Consider the following 24,196-nt stretch of genomic DNA (forward strand, 5'->3'; position numbering starts at 1 on the left):
CATGCTCAATATGACTATATATGTGGTATCCCACAGTTAAGGGGCCTAGGCACCTGCCGCAAAGTGATGTCTCTCCAGTTCAGTGGTGATGAAGTTAGCATTTTGTAGTTTCACCACTAGGTGTCAGTGTTATTTCTAGACTCTGTTGTGTGTTGCACGACTGAAGTGAGCAAAGGGTTACAGTTTTCTATGTACCACCTGATCTGTGCTAACCTATAGGAGATATTCCCTCTTCCTCTACCTATCCCTGCTCTCCACACACACACACACACACACACACACAGCCCCTGAGGAAGTAACTAGTTAGCCCTGTGTGGACAGGAAGTTAGTTCAGTCTAGTTCAGACAGTGAGTTGGTCAAGACACGTGTATGAACCAAAAAAGACAACTGAAGACAGCACCTCTCAGTGAAAAAATGTGATGTCTTTATTCACATCCTACTTGCGCGACGTTTCGGCTGGTTCTCAGCCTTTCTCAAGCGTGAGAAAGGCTGAGAACCAGCCGAAACGTCGCGCAAGTAGGATGTGAATAAAGACATCACATTTTTTCACTGAGAGGTGCTGTCTTCAGTTGTCTTTTTTGGATTTGTGTCCGGACGGAGGGGTCCTATCCGGTGAGACGAGCACTCCATTTCTTACGTTTTTTCTATTGCTTACCTGTGCTGTTCATTTTGATATATTGGACGTGTATGAACCAGTCAGAGACACTCAGGTCTTGTAGTCTACCTATATATGCTATGCAGTGCTAGACACTACAAGGAGGACAAGTTGGGGATAAACCCAGCCCACGCCAAGAACCACTCTACAAAGTGCAGGGCAACATCCTGAAACACAAAAGAATTAGCCTAGATAGGACAAAGCAACCAGAGGGTCTACGTATCCTATCTCGCAGCACAGGTGACACCGGGACACGCTCAGACATTTAGCTGTGCCCAGGTAACCATGGCTGGGGCTTGTATCACCCTATTAGGACGGGTAACTCGACACTGTAGGGCAGAAGGTGGTCAGACAATAGTCGGAACACGGCACAAGTAACTTCTCACTCTCAAGTATCTCTCAAGTAATCTTCTCAAGTTTCGGCAGAGCACAGTACTACTTTGGGTTGGACTCTCTTGTCAAACTCCTCTCCCCAACGCTGCTCCACTCTACTCTAAACTATCTAAGCACCACTACAACTACCTCTATTATATTCTGTAATTACAAGTATCTCCGCAGCACAGATCCAGTGAAGCACTAAAGTCTGTAACAAGATAAACTATCTACTGTCATAGTGTTCTGTATCCTCAAGAGACTGTACAGTAAAGCTGTTCTATTTATATCACTGGGACTCAGTCATGCTTTCCTCCGCACCAGCACCTATACACACAGCACCAGCACCTATACACACAGCACCAGCACCTATACACACTGGCCGCACACCTTGGGTCATTTTCCCCTTTCTGTGGGTGGGTCATTTACCACTCAGGACTACGGTGACAGGAGCCCCAGGGACCCATCACAGCCCGGCAGGTCACCGACCACTGGGGAACCGTACAAACTGACCATGTATATAAAGCAGGTACCAACATCACACAGTGCTGGACAGGCACTGGCGTCAGGACAATTCCACCATCACTGGCCATGTACTACACCGATCAGCATACCACATATACAGGAGATACCCAGGTCATAGCAGCAGGCTCTATATCACTATATACAGGAAACAGCCAGGTCATAGCTGCATCCACCATATCACTATATACAGGAAATACCCAGGTCATAGCAGCATCCCCCATATCACTATATACAGGAAATACCCAGGTTATACCAGCATGCCCCATATCACTATATACAGGAAATACCCAGGTCATAGCAGCATCCCCCATATCACTTTATACAGGAAATACCCAGGTTATACCAGCATGCCCCATATCACCATATACAGAAGATACCCAGGTCATAGCAGCATGCTCTATATCACTATATACAGGAGATACCCAGGTCATAGCAGCATCCCCCATATCAGTATATACAGGAAATACCCAGGTTATACCAGCCTGCCCCATATCACTATATACAGGAAATACCCAGGTTATACCAGCATGCCCCATATCACCATACACAGGAGATACCCAGGTCATAGCAGCATGCTCTATGTCACTATATACAGGAGATACCCAGGTCATAGCAGCATCCCCCATATCACTATATACAGGAAATACCCAGGTTATACCAGCATGCCCCATATCACCATATACAGGAAATACCCATGTCATGGCAGCCAGCTCCATATCACTATGTACAGAAATGTAAGGTGTTGTCTGCCTCCGTCCCAGTCGCTGGGGTGTCTTTCTTTTCCAGCTCTCAGCAGATGCGTGCCATATCCAAGTGACACGTGATTCGTCGGGCATGAGAGAGAAGAAAATGGCACAAGGAGTTTTGGAGACTGTCACCTCATACACCAGGGGCGGCTGGAGACCGTGTGATGTGAGGGAGAGTGGCGGTACCAGTGGGTTAGGCCGTGTACTGGCCTGAGCAGGGGCTGCTGGAACTGTAGTCTTGTCTCTTCCACCCCACAAGGGACGGTCATAGCTAGTTAGGCGGTCAAGTGTGACCCGGGGGGCCAGGACTGGATGATCCAGAGAAGACATGGGAGACGATCATGTGGTCAGCTGAGAACAAAATACAACTTTCTGGTATCAACCCCAAGAACACAGTCCCCACCGTGAAGCATGGGGGGGGGGAATCATACTATGGGGGCTTTCTGCAAAGGGGAAAGGACAACTGCAGCGTACAGGAGAGAGGACGGATGGAGCCATGTATCACCAGATACAACAACCTCCTTCCCTCAGTAACAGCAGTGAGGATGGGTGGTGGCCGGGTCTCCCAGCGCACAAGGACCCGAAACCCACAGCCGGGACAAGTAAGGAGGAGACCCCCAGCCGGGACAACTAAGGAGGAAACACACAGCCGGGACAACTAAGGAGGAGACCCACAGCCGGGACAACTAAGGAGGAAACCCCCAGCCGGGACAACTAAGTAGGAAATCCACAGCCGGGACAACTAAGGAGGAAACCCACAGCCGGGACACCTAAGGTAGGAAACCCACAGCCGGGACAACTAAGGAGGAAACACACAGCCGGGACAACTAAGGAGGAGACACACAGCCGGGACAACTAAGGAGGAGACCCCCAGCCGGGACAACTAAGGAGGAGACCCACAGCCGGGACAACTAAGGAGGGAACCTACAGCCGGGACAACTAAGGAGGAAACCCCCAGCCGGGACAACTAAGAAGGGAACCTACAGCCGGGACAACTAAGGAGGAAACACACAGCCGGGACAAGTAAGGAGGAGACCCCCAGCCGGGACAAGTAAGGAGGAGACCCACAGCCAGGACAACTAAGGAGGAAACACACAGCCGGGACAACTAAGGAGGAGACCCACAGCCGGGACAACTAAGGAGGGAACCTACAGCCGGGACAACTAAGGAGGAAACACACAGCCGGGACAACTAAGAAGGGAACCTACAGCCGGGACAACTAAGGAGGAAACACACAGCCGGGACAAGTAAGGAGGAGACCCCCAGCCGGGACAAGTAAGGAGGAGACCCACAGCCAGGACAACTAAGGAGGAGACCCACAGCCGGGACAACTAAGGAGGGAACCTACAGCCGGGACAACTAAGGAGGAAACACACAGCCGGGACAACTAAGGAGGAAACCCACAGCCGGGACAACTAAGGAGGAGACCCCCAGCCGGGACAACTAAGGAGGAGACCCACAGCCGGGACAAGTAAAGAGGAGACCCCCAGCCGGGACAAGTAAGGAGGAGACCCCCAGCCTGGACAAGTAAGGAGGAGACCCCCAGCCGGGACAAGTAAGGAGGAGACCCCCAGCCGGGACAAGTAAGGAGGAGACCCACAGCCGGGACAACTAAGGAGGAGACCCCCAGCCGGGACAAGTAAGGAGGAGACCCCCAGCCGGGACAAGTAAGGAGGAGACCCCCAGCCGGGACAAGTAAGGAGGAGACCCCCAGCCGGGACAAGTAAGGAGGAGACCCCCAGCCGGGACAAGTAAGGAGGAGACACACAGCCGGGACAAGTAAGGAGGAGACACACAGCCGGGACAACTAAGGAGCAGCTCCATAAGAATGTTTTCATAGTCCCAGAGCGGCCGCCAGTCTCCACACCTGAACCCAATAGGAAATCTTTGGAGGAGCTGAAACTCAATGTTGCCCCCAGCAACAGCCCCGAAACCTGAAAGCTGTGGAGAAGATGTGTATGGAGGAGGGGGACACAATCCCTGCTGCAGGGTCGGCAAACCTGGTCAGGACCTCCAGGAAACGTCCGACCTCTGTAACTGCAAACAAAGGTTTCTGCACCAAATATTAAGTTATACCCACATCATACATATCACTATATACAGGAGGTCCCCAGGTTATACCAGCATCATACATATCACTATATACAGGAGATCCCCAGGTTATACCAGCATCATACATATCACTATATACAAGAGGTCCCCAGGTTATACCAGCATCATACATATCACTATATACAGGAGGTCCCCAGGTTATACCAGCATCATACATATCACTATATACAGAAGATCCCCAGGTTATACCAGCATCATACATATCACTATATACAGGAGATCCCCAGGTTATACCAGCATCATACATATCACTATATACAAGAGGTCCCCAGGTTATACCAGCATCATACATATCACTATATACAGGTGGTCCCCAGGTTATACCAGCTTCATACATATCACTATACACATATACATTGCATTGTGGGTAAAGCACCATCTCCCTGGTTGTCAGGTGCAGATCTCCCGGATCCTCACGCGTTGCGTTAATACCTTAATAAAAGGATAATTATTTTCTCTGCGCTGCCAAGTGTGTGCAGGGTATGAGGCTGGCACCAGATGTGGGGGACACACCTGAGGCGTGGCGTGCAGAACAGAAAGAAACAGAGACAGTCACAAGGAAAAGATTATAGCTCGCAGCTGAGACTCGCAACGTGTGCAGACATTGTGCTTGCCGTGTTCTCAGGGTTTAATCTTTATGTAGTGATAACAGCTGAGACCTGAGTGAGGAACCATAACACATAGACATTGTCTCTTATCTCTATGGGGACACGCCAACAAATTATAAAGCATGTCCAATATGGCCGGTGTAATAATCCCTAGCAGAGCATTGCAGAGGGAAAGTCTTCCTGATGGACCAATCTCTGTGGAGAAACATGGCCGGTCAAATGGATCCAGATCGCGGAGGAGAAACATGACCGATCAGATGGCTCCAGATCTTTGTGGAGAAGCATGGCCGGTCAGATGGATCCAGATCTCTGTGGAGAAACATGGCCGGTCAGATGGATCCAGATCTCTGTGAAGAAACATGGCCGGTCAGATGGATCCAGATCTCTGTGGAGAAACATGGCCGGTCTGATGGATCCAGATCTCTGTGAAGAAACATGGCTGGTCAGATGGATACAGATCTCTGTGGAGAAACATGACTGTTCAGAGGGCTCCAGATCTGTGTGGAGAAACATGACCGATCGGATGGATCCAGATCTCTGTGAAGAAACATGGCTGGTCAGATGGATACAGATCTCTGTGGAGAAACATGACTGTTCAGAGGGCTCCAGATCTGTGTGGAGAAACATGACCGATCGGATGGATCCAGATCTGTGTGTGGAGAAACATGGCCGGTCAGATGGATCCAGATATCTGTGAAGAAACATGGGCGGTCAGATGGATCCAGATCTCTGTGGAGAAACATGGCCGGTCAGATGGATCCGGATCCAGATCTCAGTGGAGAAACATGGCAGGTCAGATGGATCCAGATCTCTGTGGAGAAACATGGCTGGTCAGATGGATCCAGATCTCTGTGGAGAAACATGGCCGGTCAAACGGATCGAGATCGCTATAGAGAAACATGGCCGGTCAGATGAATCTAAACTAGAGCAAACTGTCCAAACCTGAATGCTCAGCATTTGACTCCCGGTGGCTGGAGGCTGTGCTAGGGCCGCTAGGAAAATATGGATATAGCCTATGCCCATATCTGTTTTCCAGGACTTCCTAAGGTGGCATCCAACTTCTCCGGTCGTCCGGAGTCAAATGTCACACGCTCAGGTTTGAAGAACATTGCCGAACCTGAAGATTTCAGCAAGTTCTCTGATGTCTAGTGATAAAGTCCTGTATGTAGTCCAGGGCTTGGGTGGAGCAGCATTAGGGCCAGTTCACACTGAGCAAAAGTGGAGAAATTCGGCGGTGGAGGTGTTAATTCTCTGAGCAGAGAGCGATGGAAGCGGAGGCATGCGAACCATCGCATAGAGATACTGTGTGAACTGGCCCTTACATGCAAATACAGAATAAATCCCAATGTCCCAGCCCATCTCCGAGGTCCTGCACGGGATATAACACAGCACCGGTGCGGCCTGGAGTAATTCTCTATCATCCTCCATGTAGATGATGTAACTCTCCTCCTGTCCAGGTGTGAATACACAGCCATGAATCAACATAACATTACATCTAATGACATATGGCATAATCCAGACGACACCAGCCATGTTTACAGCGCTCGGACCTGCCTGACGGGTCAGTGACTCACAGGTGTCCAGCTGGTAGGACGTCTCGGCTCCCTCAGACACGGAGGGTGATGTCATGAGGTGGAGCTGCCGGCGGGTCCCAGATGTCACCTCTGTCATCAGCATCTATTCAATACAGATTGATTGGGAAATGTCGGGTGGAGCGTCTGTTCTTCTGAGATTTGGGCAGAGGCCACATGGACCCAGTCAGGTGTATATTGTCTGACAAAGCACCTGAGGTCATCAGCGGCTCCTGACTGTGTGACGGCTTCTACCATACAAACGGACGAAGGTTCCCCATCTGTGGCCGTACTATCCCTCCTATCATGCTGTCAGGACACGATGTGGGTTGTAGCTTTTCACACTAGTATAAGAATCAGCACAACATGGCTGTTTCCTTCCAGGTAGAGGGCCACGCCTGTCCATTGTGTGTTCTGTACAAAGCTGAATGTGCTGACACCAACATCCCACACACATCATCATTGGGAATCTCATGTATTACCCAATGGCGGCTGATCCAATTTTGCTGTAATGTCCATATATACACTCACCGGCCACTTTATTAGGTACACCTGTCCAACTGCACGTTACCACTTAATTTCTAATCAGCCAATCACATGGCGGCAACTCAGTGCATTTAGGCATGTAGACATGGTCAAGACAATCTCCTGCAGTTCAAACCGAGCATCAGTATGGGGAAGAAAGGTGATGTGAGGCCTGTGAATGTGACATGGTTGTTGGTGCCAGAAGGGCTGGTCTGAGTATTTCAGAAACTGCTGATCTACTGGGATTTTCACGCACAACCATCTCTAGGGTTTACAGAGAATGGTCCGAAAAAGAAAAACCATCCAGTGAGCGGCAGTTCTGTGGGCGGAAATGCCTTGTTGATGCCAGAGGTCAGAGAAGAATGGGCAGACTGGTTCCAGCTGATAGAAAGGCAACAGTGACTCAAATAGCCAACCGTTACACCCAAGGTAGGCAGAAGAGCATCTCTGAACGCACAGTACGGCCAACTTTGAGGAAGATGGGCTACAGCAGCAGAAGACCACACCGGGGGCCACTCCGCTCAGCTAAGAACAGGAAACTGAGGCTACAATTTGCACAAGCTCATCGAAATTGGACAGTAGAAGATTGGAAAAACGTTGCCTGGTCTGATGAGTCTCGATTTCTGCTGCGACATTCGGATGGTAGGGTCAGAATTTGGCGCCAACAACATGAAAGCATGGATCCATCCTGCCTTGTATCAACGGTTCAGGCTGGTGGTGGTGGTGTCATGGTGTGGGGAATATTTTCTTGGCACTCTTTGGGCCCCTTGGTACCAATTGAGCATGGTTGCAACGCCACAGCCTACCTGAGTATTGTTGCTGACCATGTCCATCCCTTTATGACCACAATGGACCCAACATCTGATGGCTACTTTCAGCAGGATAATGCGCCATGTCACCAGATCTCAATCCAATAGAGCATCTTTGGGATGTGGTGGAACGGGAGATTGGCATCATGGATGTGCAGCCGACAAATCTGCGGCAATTGTGTGATGTCATCATGTCACTATGGACCAAAATCTCTGAGGAAGCTTCCAGCACCTTGTTGTATCTATGCCACCAAGAATTGAGGCAGTTCTGAAGGCAAAAGGGGGTCCAACCCGTTACTAGCATGGTGTACCTAATAAAGTGGCCGGTGAGTGTATGTGTATATATATATATATATATATATATATATATATATATATATATATATATAGCCTCCACGTGCCTGTATGACCCCCTACAAGGTCCGGGCATGCTCCTGATGAGGTGTCTGTATGACCCCCCCTACAAGGCCCGAGCATGCTCCTGATGAGGTGTATGACCTCCATACAAGGCCCGGGCATGCTCCTGATGAGGTGTATGACCTCCCTACAAGGCCCGGGCATGCTCCTGATGAGGTGTCTGTATGACCTCCCTACAAGGCCCGGGCATGCTCCTGATGAGGTGTCTGTATGACCTTGATACAAGGCCCGGGCATGCTCCTGATGAGGTGTCTGTATGACCTCCCTACAAGGCCCGGGCATGCTCCTGATGAGGTGTCTGTATGACCTCCCTACAAGGCCCGGGCATGCCCCTGATGAGGTGTCTGTATGACCTCCCTACAAGGCCCGGGCATGCTCCTGATGAGGTGTCTGTATGACCTCCCTACAAGGCCTGGGCATGCTCCTGATGAGGTGTCTGTATGACCTCCCTACAAGGCCCGGGCATGCTCCTGATGAGGTGTCTGTATGACCTCGATACAAGGCCTGGGCATGCTCCTGATGAGGTGTCTGTATGACCTCCCTACAAGGCCCGGGCATGCTCCTGATGAGGTGTCTGTATGACCTCGATACAAGGCCTGGGCATGCTCCTGATGAGGTGTCTGTATGACCTCCCTACAAGGCCCGGGCATGCTCCTGATGAGGTGTATGACCTCCCTACAAGGCCCGGGCATGCTCCTGATGAGGTGTCTGTATGACCTCCCTACAAGGCCCGGGCATGCTCCTGATGAGGTGTCTGTATGACCTCCCTACAAGGCCCGGGCATGCTCCTGATGAGGTGTCTGTGTGACCTCCCTACATAGCCCGGGCATTCTCCTGATGAGGTGTCTGTATGACCTCCCTACAAGGCCCGGGCATGCTCCTGATGAGGTGTCTGTATGACCTCCCTACAAGGCCCGGGCATGCTCCTGATGAGGTGTATGACCTCCCTACATAGCCCGGGCATTCTCCTGATGAGGTGCCTGTATGACCTCCCTACAAGGCCCGGGCATGCTCCTGATGAGGTGTCTTTATGACCTCCCTACAAGGCCCGGGCATGCTCCTGATGAGGTGTATGACCTCCCTACAAGGCCCGAGCATGCTCCTGATGAGGTGTCTGTATGACCTCCCTACATAGCCCGGGCATGTTCCTGATGAGGTGTCTGTATGACCTCGATACAAGGCCTGGGCATGCTCCTGATGAGGTGTCTGTATGACCTCCCTACAAGGCCCAGGCATGCTCCTGATGAGGGGCCTGTATGACCTCCCTACAAGGCCGAGGCATGCTCCTGATGAGGGGCGTGTATGACCTCCCTACAAGGCCCGGGCATGCTCCTGATGAGGTGTCTGTATGACCTCCCTACAAGGCCCGGGCATGCTCCTGATGAGGTGTCTGTATGACCTCCCTACAAGGCCCGGGCATGCTCCTGATGAGGTGTCTGTATGACCTCCCTACAAGGCCCGGGCATGCTCCTGATGAGGTGGCTGTGTGACCTCCCTACAAGGCCCGGGCATGGTCCTGATGAGGTGGCTGTATGACCTCCCTGCAAGGCCCGGGCATGGTCCTGATGAGGTGGCTGTATGACCTCCCTACAAGGCCCGGGCATGCTCCTGATGAGGTGTATGACCTCCCTACAAGGCCCGGGCATGCTCCTGATGAGGTGTCTGTATGACCTCCCTACAAGGCCCGGGCATGCTCCTGATGAGGTGTATGACCTCCCTACAAGGCCCGGGCATGCTCCTGATGAGGTGTCTGTATGACCTCCCTACAAGGCCCGACCATGCTCCTGATGAGGTGTCTGTATGACCTCCCTACAAGGCCCAGGCATGCTCCTGATGAGGTGTATGACCTCCCTACAAGGCCCGGGCATGCTCCTGATGAGGTGTCTGTATGACCTCCCTACAAGGCCCGGGCATGCTCCTGATGAGGTGTCTGTATGACCTCCCTACATAGCCCGGGCATGCTCCTGATGAGGTGGCTGTATGACCTCCCTACAAGGCCCGGGCATGCTCCTGATGAGGTGTCTGTATGACCTCCCTACATAGCCCGGGCATGCTCCTGATGAGGTGTATGACCTCCCTACAAGGCCTGGGCATGCTCCTGATGAGGTGGCTGTATGACCTCCCTACAAGGCCCGGGCATGCTCCTGATGAGGTGTCTGTATGACCTCCCTACATAGCCCGGGCATTCTCCTGATGAGGTGTATGACCTCCCTACAAGGCCCGGGCATGCTCCTGATGAGGTGGCTGTATGACCTCCCTACAAGGTCCGGGCATGCTCCTGATGAGGTGTCTGTATGACCTCCCTACAAGGCCCGGGCATGCTCCTGATGAGGTGTCTGTATGACCTCCCTACAAGGCCCGGGCATGGTCCTGATGAGGTGGCTGTATGACCTCCCTACAAGGCCCGGGCATGCTCCTGATGAGGTGTCTGTATGACCTCCCTACATAGCCCGGGCATGCTCCTGATGAGGTGTATGACCTCCCTACAAGGCCCGAGCATGCTCCTGATGAGGTGTATGACCTCCCTACAAGGCCCGGGCATGCTCCTGATGAGGTGTCTGTATGACCTCCCTACATAGCCCGGGCATGCTCCTGATGAGGTGGCTGTATGACCTCCCTACAAGGCCCGGACATGCTCCTGATGAGGTGTCTGTATGACCTCCCTACATAGCCCGGGCATGCTCCTGATGAGGTGTATGACCTCCCTACAAGGCCCGGGCATGCTCCTGATGAGGTGGCTGTATGACCTCCCTACAAGGCCCGGGCATGCTCCTGATGAGGTGGCTGTATGACCTCCCTACAAGGCCCGGGCATGCTCCTGATGAGGTGTCTGTATGACCTCCCTACAAGGCCCGGGCATGCTCCTGATGAGGTGTATGACCTCCCTACAAGGCCCGGGCATGCCCCTGATGAGGTGCCTGTATGACCCCCCTACAAGGCCCGGGCATGCTCCTGATGAGGTGTATGACCTCCCTACAAGGCCCGGGCATGCTCCTGATGAGGTGGCTGTATGACCTCCCTACAAGGCCCGGGCATGCTCCTGATGAGGTGTCTGTATGATGTTGGTGGATGGAGGAGACATGATGTTCCCGATGTGCTCAATGGGATTCAGGAGAACGGGCGGCCTGTCCATAGCTTCACTGCCTCCATCTTGTAGGAACTGCTGACACCCTCCAGCCACATGAGGTCTAGCATTGTCCTATATTAGGAGGAACCCCAACCGCACCAGCATATGGTCTCACAAGGGCTCTGAGGGTCTCGCTACCTAATGGCAGTCAGGCAACCTCTGGCAGCACATGGAGGGCTGTGCTGCCCCCAAAGACATCCAACCCACCACCACCATCATTACTGACACACTGCCAAACTGCTCATGCTGAAGGACGTTGCAGGCAGCAGATCGTTCTCCACGCCGTCTCCAGACTCTGTAACGTGTGCTAAGTGTGAACCTGCTCTCATTTGAGGAGCACAGGGGGCGCCAGTGGTAAATCTGCCAATCCTGGTGTTCTCTGGTAAATGCCAAGCGTCCTGCCCGGTGTTGGACTGTGAGCACAACCCCCATCTGTAGACATCGGGCCTCATACCGTCCTCATGGAGTCGTTTTCTAACCGTTTGTGCAGACACATGCAGATTTGTGCCTGCTGGAGGTGATTGTGCAGGGCTCTGGCAGTGCTCCTCCTGGTTCTCCTTACACAAAGGTGGAGGCAGGGATTCCGCTGCTGGGTTGCTGCCCTCCTTCACATCTCCTGGTAGCCTCCAGCCTCTGGACACTACGCTGACAAGACACAGCAAATCATCTTTGCTTCATGCCACGGTGGATGAGCTGCACTACCTGAGCCACCTGTGTGGGGTGTAGAGTTCGTCTCATGCTACCACGAGTGTTAAAGCACCAGCAACATTCAAAAGAGACAAAAACATCAGCCAGAAAGCCTAGGTAGTGAGAAGTGGTGTCTGGTTCCAATCTGCAGAACCCTCCGTTACTGAGGGGGTCTTGCTGACTGCAGGTGACATTGTCAGTCAGTGCTGCTTACTCAGTGTGTTGTCGTCAATGATTTGATTTACCTGGCGTTATATTGTGTTGTTTAAGTGGTCTTATTTTTTTTGAGCAGTGTATTTCTAATCCTGAACAAGAACAACCACCCCTTCTAAAGGTTTATCCAGGCACAGAATAAACACAAAACAGCACCACCCCTGCCCTCAGGTTTTGTGCGCTACTACAATTCCTGGCAATGGAACGGCACTGCAAAACCACAAACATACCAAGGACAGGAGAGGTGCTGTTTCTGAGAGTGGGCGGGGGAGAGGCGGCCATGTTTTTCTTTGCCTCAATTGTTTGCCTCATGTTGAGTGCCATTTACTTTCTGGACCCCCCCCTCCTATAAGGTAAAGATTTCCTGGCCTGGATGTTGTCTTCTCTCTACAGAACAAGCAGCCACTGTGTGAGGACGCCGCTGTGAACTCTGGCACCCCGGGCAGTCTCCTGCACACGTTTTATACCTTCTTGGTACAAATAACAGGTTCTGGCTGCCGATAAGACGCTTCTTGTTTTCATGGACTGCTTGTGTATAATGTCAGTGCAGCAGTCACGTTGTAGACGGTCAGTGTCCGGGAAAGCTGGGTGACTGCTGTATATCAGTACGGACAGGCAGCGTCCTTCATGAGCCAGAGCCGTCCTGGCAGATCAGCCATCACCCAACTTTCCTAGACAGAGATGCCTGGTGTTCCTAGACTGATACTGACCGGTCAGGTGGTGGGGAGACGTGGTCGCCTGGCCTCAGTCCCTCACACAGGATTTGGCTGTGATCATCATTAGATATAAGCAGCATCAGATGTGCCAGGTGACGCTCCCCACCCCCCCTCCTGGCAGTGCCCGCTGCCTCCCACCGATTGGAAGCATTTCAGAACACTCCTGCCCGCAGGCTCAGTACCGTACCGCAACACCGCCATCTAATAACTTCATTTCTATGCAAAATACTAACAAAGCTTAAAGTGTACTGCTTAAAGCTTACTGTATCCAATCCCCTGCAGCTTTGTTAGTAGAGAGGAGCGTATCTCAAGCATGCCAGGATCGGTCCAACCCCAAATAGCGGTGGCTGCAGACGTTGGATGCTGCGCTAGAGCTGCTAGGAAAACAAGGATACAGCCATAGGCCCCATCCATGTTCTTCAGGACTCCCTAGGACGGCATCTGTTTGCACTGCCCCTGATCCCCGGCCGTGAGGTTTATTTCCTGCGCTGCCCCGGGTCCCCGGCCGTGAAGGTTATTTCTTGCGCTGCCCCGGGTCCCCGACCATGAGGGTTATTTCCTGTGCTGCCCCGGGTCCCTGGCCGTGAGGGTCAATCCCTGCGCTGTCCCTGGTCCCCGACCATGAGGGTTATTTCCTGCGCTGCCCCAGATCCCCGGCTTTAAGGGTCAATCCCTGTGCTGCCCCTGGTCCCCGGGCGTGAGGGTTAACTCCTGCGCTGCCCTGGGTTGGGAGGGTTATTTACTGCGCTGCCCCTGATCCCCGGCTGTGAGGGTTAATTCCTGCGCTGCCCTGGGTTTCCGGCCATGTGGGTTGATCCCTGCGCTGCCCTGGGTCCCCGGCCATGTGGGTTGATCCCTGCGCTGCCCTGGGTCCCCGGACATGTGGGTTGATCCCTGCGCTGCCCCGGGTCCCCGGCCATGTGGGTTGATCCCTGCGCTGCCCCGGGTCCCCGGCCACGTGGGTTGATCCCTGCGCTGCCCCGGGTCCCCGGCCACGTGGGTTGATCCCTGCGCTGCCCCGGGTCCCCGGCCATGTGGGTTGATCCCTGCGCTGCCCCGGGTGCTCAGTCACTTCACTCCAAGGACTCGAGGAAACAGAAGCTTTATAAGATTTTATTGTATCAAGCAGACAACAGCGAGTTAGTGACGGGTTAAAGGATGGCCGCTCCGGCACATCACTGGCTACACGAGCAGCACTGACGGCCCCAGCCAGATTCAGCTCCGCGTGATACAGATTGTCACATGTGGCAATGATTGGGGGTCTCCATGACAACCAGGGAGGAGCCTCATAGGGGCGTCACTACACACGCAGCCCCTCCCATGGCAGTCACATGACACTGGGCTTCGCATGCAGTTCATCTTTGGTGGGCTGAACATTTCATGCAGTCGGGGGCAGTCACCGCCCCCCCCAAACCCACCGCTCACTTTGGCTTTTACATCTACATCCAAAAGTGGATTCACAAACACCAAACAAAAAGGAGAAAGAGCCGAGGCTGACGGGACGGACGCTAAAACCTATATAAAAGAATAGATGGTGAACCGGAGAGAAGGCGAGGTGTCAGCTGACCAGGAAACGCACATCACTCCCCTCATACAGCAATAATACAGGATGAAGAAACACACGTTACTGCGACCGCCGAGCCCCTCGAAAACCAGAGGTGGTCAGGGAACGGAGGTCAGGAGGTCAGGGAACGGAGGTCAGGAGGTCCTGCAGGAAGGAGTCTGGGTCATTGATTTCTGATAGAAGTCCTGAAAGAAAGAAAGAGGGGTCTCTGTATCTTATCTGAGGGAGTGATGAGGGGGCCGGGGGTCTCTGATGTGATCTGAGGGAGTGATGAGGGGGCCGGGGGTCTCTGATGTGATCTGAGGGAGTGATAAGGGGGCCGGGGGTCTCTGATGTGATCTTAGTGAGTGATAAGGGGGCCGGGGGTCTCTGATCTGAGGGAGTGATGAGGGGGCCGGGGGTCTCTGATCTGAGGGAGTGATGAGGGGGCCGGGGGTCTCTGATCTGAGGGAGTGATGAGGGGGCCGGGGGTCTCTGATCTGAGGGAGTGATGAGGGGGCCGGGGGTCTCTGTATCTGATCTGAGGGAGTGATGAGGGGGCCGGGGTTCTCTGTATCTGATCTGAGGGAGTAATAAGGGGGCCGGGGGTCTCTGTATCTGATCTGAGGGAGTGATGAGGGGGCCGGGGGTCTCTGTATCTGATCTGAGGGAGTGATGAGGGGGCCGGGGGGTCTCTGTATCTGATCTGAGGGAGTAATAAGGGGGCCGGGGGTCTCTGATCTGAGGGAGTGATGAGGGGGCCGAGGGTTTCTGATCTGAGGGAGTGATGAGGGGGCCGGGGGTTTCTGATCTGAGGGAGTGATGAGGGGCCCGGGGGTCTCTGTATCTGATCTGAGGGAGTGATGAGGGGGCCGAGGGTTTCTGATCTGAGGGAGTCATGAGGGGGCCGGGGGTCTCTGGATCTGAGTGGTTGTGGGGCACATGGGAGTGAGGAAGGGGCACACAGGAGTCTCTGAAGTAGTGCAGAGCAGTTACCAGCGACATCCATGAACTCGGAGAAGGACTCTACAGGCATGAACTCGTCCTGGAAGGTCTTCAGGGCTCGGTCGGCCGCCTCGTAGATGGGCATGTCATTGAGCCGGATGTAATCTGCCAGGGAGTAGGACCAGCCACCCTCTGTGTTACTGTTCGGTACCTTCTGCAAGATGAAAGACGAATCATGTGACGTCTCCAGGGATCACTCCCTGTGAGGATCAGATGTTCCTGTATCTGCCCCCGTCACCACCTATAGCTGCAGGATAAGCAATAGGCCTGATCTGTGGGATCCCCATCGGTCATGAGATCCCTGGGTCACCCTGACAGGAGCGGGGAGTGGTGCTGCCCTTCTCATCAACTCTATAGACCTCACAAAAAAGCCAAGCGCTTATGATCGTAAAGTCCATAGAAGTGAATGGAGCAACCCCTGTCTACATTCATTTAGCGTTACCTTGAACATGTTATAGATCAGGTCAACCAGGGCCCAGAAGAGGAGGCTGGAGCGATACACGGGGTATTCCTTCACTGCTTTGTCTGTCAATCTGTGGAGAGAAGGCGGGTACAGAATGAAACAGTAATCCTCCTACACGTCTGCCCCCATACACAGCAACGTCTGCCCCCCGACCCCATACACTGCAACGTCTGCCCCCGATCCCATACACTGCAATGTCTGCCCCCCGACCCCATACACTGCAACGTCTGCCCCCCGATCCCATACACTGCAATGTCTGCCCCCCGATCCCATACACTGCAACGTCTGCCCCCCGATCCCATACACTGCAACGTCTGCCCCCCGACCCCATACACTGCAACGTCTGCCCCCCGATCCCATACACTGCAATGTCTGCCCCCCGATCCCATACACTGCAATGTCTGCCCCCCGATCCCATACACTGCAATGTCTGCCCCCCGACCCCATACACTGCAATGCCTGCCCCCCGACCCCATACACTGCAATGCCTGCCCCCCCGACCCCATACACTGCAATGTCTACCCCCCGACCCCATACACTGCAATGCCTGCCCCCCCGACCCCATACACTGCAATGCCTGCCCCCCGACCCCATACACTGCAATGTCTGCCCCCCGACCCCATACACTGCAATGCCTGCCCCCCGACCCCATACACTGCAATGCCTGCCCCCCGACCCCATACACTGCAATGCCTGCCCCCCGATCCCATACACTGCAATGCCTGCCCCCCGACCCCATACACTGCAATGTCTGCCCCCCGACCCCATACACTGCAATGTCTGACCCTTAAAGAAGCAGTTCACTTTTTTTTTTTTCGCCCCCCCGGGTAGCCGCTGTCAAGTATACTTACAGAAGATGATCGGTGTCCCGTTCCCGTCGGTCAGTTCCGTCCCGCGGTGCCGTTCACATCGGGCGCGCGCTCACTTCCGCCGGCGCTGTGACTCCTCTTCTCTCCCTTGTCATTTGAACGCCGGAAGTCACGCGCTTCCATAGAGAATGCATGGAAGCGAGTGACTTCCGGGGTATAATCACTGGGCAGAGAAGAGGACTCGCAGCAGCCGGCGGAAGTGAGCGCGCGCCCGATGTGAACGGCACCGCGGGACGAACTGACCGACGGGAACGGGACACCGATCATCTTCTGTAAGTATACATGACAGCGGCTACCCGGGGGGGCGAAAAAAATAAAAAGTGAACTGCTTCTTTAACCAACAATCTGATACCAAAATAAAGTTGCAAATCCAAGATGGCCTCCGTATAGCTCTGATCCCGGCAGAGGGTTAACACTGAGGACTTGACGCCCATCGCTTTAAGGAAAACTCCTGTACTTGAATGGAGCGTTAATGTCTACGATGAAGACGAATATTAATCGCGGCTTCATGAGGACAAGGAGAGAAAGTCATGGCAGCCATCAGCTGTGGCCCAGACAATTGTTTTGTTTGGTAACACACCTAGAGAGCGAGACGTCTGCCCGCCACAGCCCAGCCCAGCGCTGGAATCCCTGCTCCAGCCACCTCCTGTATAACCACATCTTTTCTTAACTATTTTTTAAGAGCTCCAGGGGGCGATTGTTGCGGCCTGTGAAAATTACTGGGCAGCTGTAACCCGAACCCTCAGGGAGAAGACTAAGACGTCTTGTAAGCTCAACGTCAATAAGCTGCGTGCAAGCACCTTGTCAATGGGTTCTGTAAGAGAATGTCTCCACTGATCTGCAGCCGGGGGTCGGATCAGACGCAGGGTCTGGGGTCAAGAAGCTTGGGGTCCAGCCCATGAGATCCATGACAGTTTGGTGGGACTGGTCTGATATCAGACGCCCCTGTTATAACGCTGCGGACAGGCTCTACCAACATAGATACTTATCCTCTATGTACGGGACAGAGCTGGGACCCCTGTGATCTCTAGAGCAGGAATCTGAATGATGCAGTAGTGTGCAGACTCCATTCACTGTGTATGGGATATAGTTGAGTATATAGTAGCGGGCAGATCTGTACATTGCCACTCCCATTCTTAAAGGGGTACTCCAGGGGAAAAAAAAAATTCTTGCAAATCAACTAGTGTCAGACGGTGCCAGAGATTTGTAATTTACATCTATTAAAAAAAAAATCACCAGTCTTTCAGTACTTATCAGCTGCTGTATGTCCAGTGCTCTCTGCTGCCACCTCTGTCCATGTCAGGAACTGTCCAGAGCAGGCGCAAGTCCCTATAGAAAACCTCTACTACTCTCCAGACTGGAGAGAATACACCACTTCCTGCAGGACATACAGCAGATGATAGGTACTGGAACACTGCAGATTTTTTTCATAGAAGTAAATTACAAATCTCTAGCAACAGTTGATTTGAAAGAAAAAAAATTAATCGGAGCATCCCAAAGGGGCTGTCCAGGCTTAGAACAACATGGCCGCTTTCTTCAAGGCTGGATGGGGTTTTGCAGTTCAGTTCCAGTTCAAGTAAATGGAGCTGATCTGCAATACCTCACACAGCCTACAAACATGGGTGGCGCTGTTTCTTTGTATTGTTACCTGTTTGTTCCGCTGGGCGCCACCGCCCGCACATGGCTGACCACCAGCAGCCGCCGCAGCACTTCTATGCGGATGGTTTTCCACTTCTCTGTAGGAAGGAGATGCAGTGCGAGGACTGTGAAGTAGTGCGGCCCGTCCACCTCGAAGGCACTTTCCACCCACTTCTCTTTGGGCTGTTCTAGAAAATTCTGGACATTTTTCTCCTCGCGGGATATGGCCCGGGTTCTGTAATCACAGATATCACCTTACTACGTCAGCAGAGCTGTTACAGTGTGTCAGTGTAGGAGTTTATACATGAGGGGATACGTACGTGTTCAGCACATAAAGCACGGTGTGTATGATGTAGGGGATGAGATGGACGTTGCTCTCTCTCCCCCCTCCGCCAGTATCGGCACTGAATGATTGCTCGTTGGCGAATCTCAGGAAGAGAAGCTTCAGGTCATGGATGTTGAGCTGGTAGGTGGGCTCCCGCTGCCCCGTACACTCCTGGAGGTAGGTGTTGTGCCTGTGCAGCAGATGGACACACAGAGGGGTCTGGTTAGGCGCCGTCAGACGCAGAGGGGTCAGGTTAGGCGCCGTCAGACGCAGAGGGGTCTGGTTAGGCGCCGTCAGACGCAGAGGGGTCTGGTTAGGCGCCGTCAGACGCAGAGGGGTCTGGTTAGGCGCCGTCAGACGCAGAGGGGTCTGGTTAGGCGCCGTCAGACGCAGAGGGGTCTGGTTAGGCGCCGTCAGACGCAGAGGGGTCTGGTTAGGCGCCGTCAGACGCAGAGGGGTCTGGTTAGGCGCCGTCAGACGCAGAGGGGTCTGGTTAGGCGCCGTCAGACGCAGAGGGGTCTGGTTAGGCGCCGTCAGACGCAGAGGGGTCTGGTTAGGCGCCGTCAGACGCAGAGGGGTCTGGTTAGGCGCCGTCAGACGCAGAGGGGTCTGGTTTGGTGCTGTCGGGGAGACAGAGAGGAGTCTGGTTTGGTGCTGTCGGGGAGACAGAGGGGAGTCTGGTTTGGTGCTGTCGGGGAGACAGAGAGGAGTCTGGTTTGGTGCTGTCGGGCAGACACAGAGGGGTCTGGTTAGGTGCTGTCAGGCAGACACAGAGGGGTCTGGTTAGGTGCTGTCAGGCAGACACAGAGGGGTCTGGTTAGGTGCTGTCAGGCAGACACAGAGGGGTCTGGTTAGGTGCTGTCAGGCAGACACAGAGGGGTCTGGTTAGGTGCTGTCAGGCAGACACAGAGGGGTCTGGTTAGGTGCTGTCAGGCAGACACAGAGGGGTCTGGTTAGGTGCTGTCAGGCAGACACAGAGGGGTCTGGTTAGGTGCTGTCAGGCAGACACAGAGGGGTCTGGTTAGGTGCTGTCAGGCAGACACAGAGGGGTCTGGTTAGGTGCTGTCAGGCAGACACAGAGGGGTCTGGTTAGGTGCTGTCAGGCAGACACAGAGGGGTCTGGTTAGGTGCTGTCAGGCAGACACAGAGGGGTCTGGTTAGGTGCTGTCAGGCAGACACAGAGGGGTCTGGTTAGGTGCTGTCAGGCAGACACAGAGGGGTCTGGTTAGGTGCTGTCAGGCAGACACAGAGGGGTCTGGTTAGGTGCTGTCAGGCAGACACAGAGGGGTCTGGTTAGGTGCTGTCAGGCAGACACAGAGGGGTCTGGTTAGGTGCTGTCAGGCAGACACAGAGGGGTCTGGTTAGGTGCTGTCAGGCAGACACAGAGGGGTCTGGTTAGGTGCTGTCAGGCAGACACAGAGGGGTCTGGTTAGGTGCTGTCAGGCAGACACAGAGGGGTCTGGTTAGGTGCTGTCAGGCAGACACAGAGGGGTCTGGTTAGGTGCTGTCAGGCAGACACAGAGGGGTCTGGTTAGGTGCTGTCAGGCAGACACAGAGGGGTCTGGTTAGGTGCTGTCAGGCAGACACAGAGGGGTCTGGTTAGGTGCTGTCAGGCAGACACAGAGGGGTCTGGTTAGGTGCTGTCAGGCAGACACAGAGGGGTCTGGTTAGGTGCTGTCAGGCAGACACAGAGGGGTCTGGTTAGGTGCTGTCAGGCAGACACAGAGGGGTCTGGTTAGGTGCTGTCAGGCAGACACAGAGGGGTCTGGTTAGGTGCTGTCAGGCAGACACATTGTATCAGGGGCTACAGAACGGGAGGCACCTCACCTGGCCAAACATGTTGCAAACGCAGACTCTGGAACGTGGGGACCCCACACAGGAAGCAGCCCGTTACACTTTGTATTAGCGTTCTGCAGAGCTGCGCTCTCCCATTCCTCCCGTCCACGAGCTAACCTGTGAAGAAGAGACGGAAGGTAAACCCCAAACACTACATTATATATGAACCTGCACCCTCCACACCCAGCTGCAGGGGGAGACAGTGACCCCCAGCGCCCTTACCTCACGGCCGCCAGGTGACAGTCATAGTGCACAATGTTGAAGTGGGAGACAGTGCTGTACCCCTGCTGCTTGCGCGGCTTGTTCTCCGCCTCCTCTAGCGCCACCCTCTTGGTGAACGTGTAGATGCCGAGCACTTTGGTTGGCTGAAAAAAATCAATCATTGGATAATGAAATCAGCAACTATTCAGCTCATCACGGTCAAGACCTGTGCTTGCTGTCAGTGACTATACAGACCTATTACTTCTCACTGCTGAGGGTTTGTTGCAATCTATCCAGTCTACAGCATACAGAGCTAAGCAAATGGCCAAATCTGCGGTTTGTAACAATGTATCAGTTCAGGGGAAAGAGCAGATACTTCTGGTTTATCTGGATTACTGGACCTCTACTGTAATAGGTCTCTATATTCATAGTCCGCACATGGCAGTCCCCAGTAAACCCCCCCCCCTCTCAGAGGCGGCAGAGTACCTGGAACTTGTAGCCTTCTCTGCAGATACAGCAGGTGAGTCCCGGCTCCTCTATCAACTCCTCCATCTGCTTCAGGAGAGCCGTCTTCGTGACCACCTGACCCTTCTCATTGGTCTGCGGGAAAAGAAAGAAACAGACAGATCTACCGGCAGCAGAATAGTGAGTGCAGCTCTGGAGTATAATACAGGATGTAACTCAGGATCAGTAATGTAATGTACGTACACCGTGACCTCACCAGCAGAATAGTGAGTGCAGCTCTGGGGTAATAATACAGGATGTAACTCAGGATCAGTAGAGTAATGTATGTACACAGTGACCCCACCAGCAGAAAAGTGAGTGCAGCTCTGGGGTAATAATACAGGATGTAACTCAGGATCAGTAATGTAATGTATGTACACCATGACCTCACCAGCAGAATAGTGAGTGCAGCTCTGGAGTATAATACAGGAAGTAACTCAGGATCAGTAATGTAATGTATGCACACCGTGACCTCACAAGCAGAATAGTGAGTGCAGCTCTGGAGTATAATACAGGATGTAACTCAGGATCAGTAGAGTAATGTATGTACATGGTGACACAGAGCGGCATTTGTAGGTGTAGGATTGGCCTAGGTTCTGTGTATTAGGACATGTATTACTACCCTCCTATCACTCACAGTCATGCCCAGGGTACCCAGCGCTTTCTGCCTCATGGCCATGGCCATGCGTTTCTTCTCGGCTCGAGTCTCTTTCCTGGCGGCGTCGATCTTCTTGTTGACATCGGGGTGCTCCCGGAGGGCTTCCAACAGGTTTTCTGCAAGGGTCCCGATTCCCTCATCGCTGGAGACTTGTTCGAGCTTGTGAAGGTTTGTGATGGAGTCTGTACCAATAAGAGCCTGCTGAATGATAGAAAGGATGAGGAATGAAGATGAGGAGTGGGGTGAGGGAGCTACTGTTCACTACATTACTGTCTCTACAACCTCCTAATAGATGGGCATCCCCCCATAATCTGCGCTGCCGGGGACCCCTGCTCTGTGACTCACACAAAGCCAGAACATTTCTCACCTGAAACACTCTGTGCTGCAGTGTCCATTTCTGGAGACGTTGTAAACCACAGCTATACATGTATATTATGTAGATGTGACTAGTGAAGCCAGGCTGTTTTTCTTTCTATGCCTCTCCCTTACGTCTCCAGGGTATAATCATCTGCTATTAATACGTATACAGACACTGTACTATACAGAGCGGGAATTCATGAAACGTGGGAGAAGAGTGCTGACTGGTGAAAAGTGACTGAAGAAAATAAACCTGCGTCTGTCTGTGGGAACTTCTTCAAAGAGGTTGAGTAACATTACAGGTGTGTGAACACACCGACACCCGCTGGTAAGAGATGCAGGACCCGGCGTGTAGTCACGTGTAGCCATGGGCCGCCAGAGCGCTCACGTGTGCGTGTAGCCGAGGTGATCAACATGTGCAGCAGGGGGATGCCATACTCACCTGAATGGTGGGGGGTGTAGGACAATCACCTGTATGGTTGGGGGTGGGGGGAATGCTCACCTGTATGGTTGGGGAGGGGGTGCAGGACCCTCACCTGTATGGTTGGGGGGCTGAAACACTCACCTGTGTGGGGGGATGCTGTGTGGCCAATCCTCTTAGTAACCTCAGAATAAAGGGGAGGGCTGGTCGGGAAAGGAACTTCTTCCAGATATCAGCGTCCAGACTGGAGAGAACAAGAGAGGGGTAAAGCAGCTGCAGGCACCACCTGGTGTGCACACGTGTGCTGACATAGGAGAGCCCCCCTCCCTGCACTACACACCGCCTTAGAGGGGCTCTCCCACATTGACTATTACACAGAAGCAAATAACCATGTGGAAACAACATCATAAATCATCACCATCTCCACTGTAATAATCTCTGCTTTCTGTCATAATGTTCCTATCCAGAAACTGAGACCTCATCCTGATACTTCTTAATGGGGGGGGGGGGGGGGGAATAGTTTACCCAAAAAATGTTTCTTTAAAACCAACTGGGGCCAGAAAGTGCTCAAGATAGAAATAAATTTCCAATCTCTGGCACCAGTTTCCCTTTTACTCCCCTTATGGTAAGATGAGCTGCCATCTAAGATTGTAGTGTGAAGGGCAACTGGATGATCCATATAGATGATGTCTGCACAAGTATCTGCAGCTTATTCAGCCCCCCACATAGGTGTCCCCTAATCTGTGGCTTTCCAGCTGTGTTAAAGCTACAACTCCTATGCCCTGATGCATGATGGGAGTTGTAGTATGGGCACAGATTGGGTAACACTGCTCTACTTTAACAGGATTGAAGCTGCTACGGAAAAGGAGACGCTGCGGATTACAAGTCCGGAACCATAGTGCAGCACGTGGCAGAGATTTGTTCTCCTTCACATAATGGTACTGTAAATCCACTGGGGATTATCCCCATGAAAAATCTGCACTAATTCAGGTGTGTGCCCTATGTGTTCTGTCACTATGGTCAGGGGGAAGGAGTCTCACTTTTTGGCGCTGGGGATGTGCTTCTTCATGTAATCCAGGGCGTTCTGTGTGATCCCCTTCTGAAGGATGAGGTCTTTCAGCTGGTGCCCATTGCTGTTATTCTTGATCCCGGCTGCAATCTTACAGAAACAGTCCAGGAACACCTTGTCGTCTGTGCAGTGCTCATCGTCATACCTGGAAGGGAGGAGAGGGCTTCAGAAAATACCCCACAAAAAGGCGCCACCCTGTCCTCAGGTTTTGTGTCGTATCACAA

The 24,196-nt window shown here is 53.1% G+C and overlaps 1 protein-coding gene across 12 annotated transcripts in view; it reads right to left on the reverse strand.

Annotated features, from left to right (window-relative positions):
- Window positions 1-14,180: 14,180 nt before the first annotated feature.
- Window positions 14,181-24,196, reverse strand: part of UBR4 (ubiquitin protein ligase E3 component n-recognin 4) — a 66,525-nt gene continuing 56,509 nt past the window's right edge. For 8 of the 12 annotated variants that reach the window (XM_069947824.1, XM_069947819.1, XM_069947822.1 and 5 more), the window contains 11 exons: window positions 23,944-24,117; window positions 23,048-23,147; window positions 22,105-22,326; window positions 21,450-21,563; window positions 20,985-21,127; window positions 20,754-20,879; window positions 18,922-19,116; window positions 18,612-18,836; window positions 16,074-16,164; window positions 15,623-15,785; window positions 14,181-14,832 (listed from right to left, as the gene is read on the reverse strand). In XM_069947824.1, coding sequence (XP_069803925.1) covers window positions 14,768-14,832; window positions 15,623-15,785; window positions 16,074-16,164; window positions 18,612-18,836; window positions 18,922-19,116; window positions 20,754-20,879; window positions 20,985-21,127; window positions 21,450-21,563; window positions 22,105-22,326; window positions 23,048-23,147; window positions 23,944-24,117 — 1,618 coding nt within the window. In that variant the 3' untranslated portion in view covers window positions 14,181-14,767. The remainder of the gene's footprint in view (window positions 14,833-15,622; window positions 15,786-16,073; window positions 16,165-18,611; window positions 18,837-18,921; window positions 19,117-20,753; window positions 20,880-20,984; window positions 21,128-21,449; window positions 21,564-22,104; window positions 22,327-23,047; window positions 23,148-23,943; window positions 24,118-24,196) is intronic. The other 4 variants (XM_069947826.1, XM_069947825.1, XM_069947821.1 and 1 more) reach the window with 1 other exon arrangement.

Source organism: Dendropsophus ebraccatus, chromosome 12 (genome assembly GCF_027789765.1).
Source record: "Dendropsophus ebraccatus isolate aDenEbr1 chromosome 12, aDenEbr1.pat, whole genome shotgun sequence".
NCBI lineage: Eukaryota > Metazoa > Chordata > Amphibia > Anura > Hylidae > Dendropsophus > Dendropsophus ebraccatus.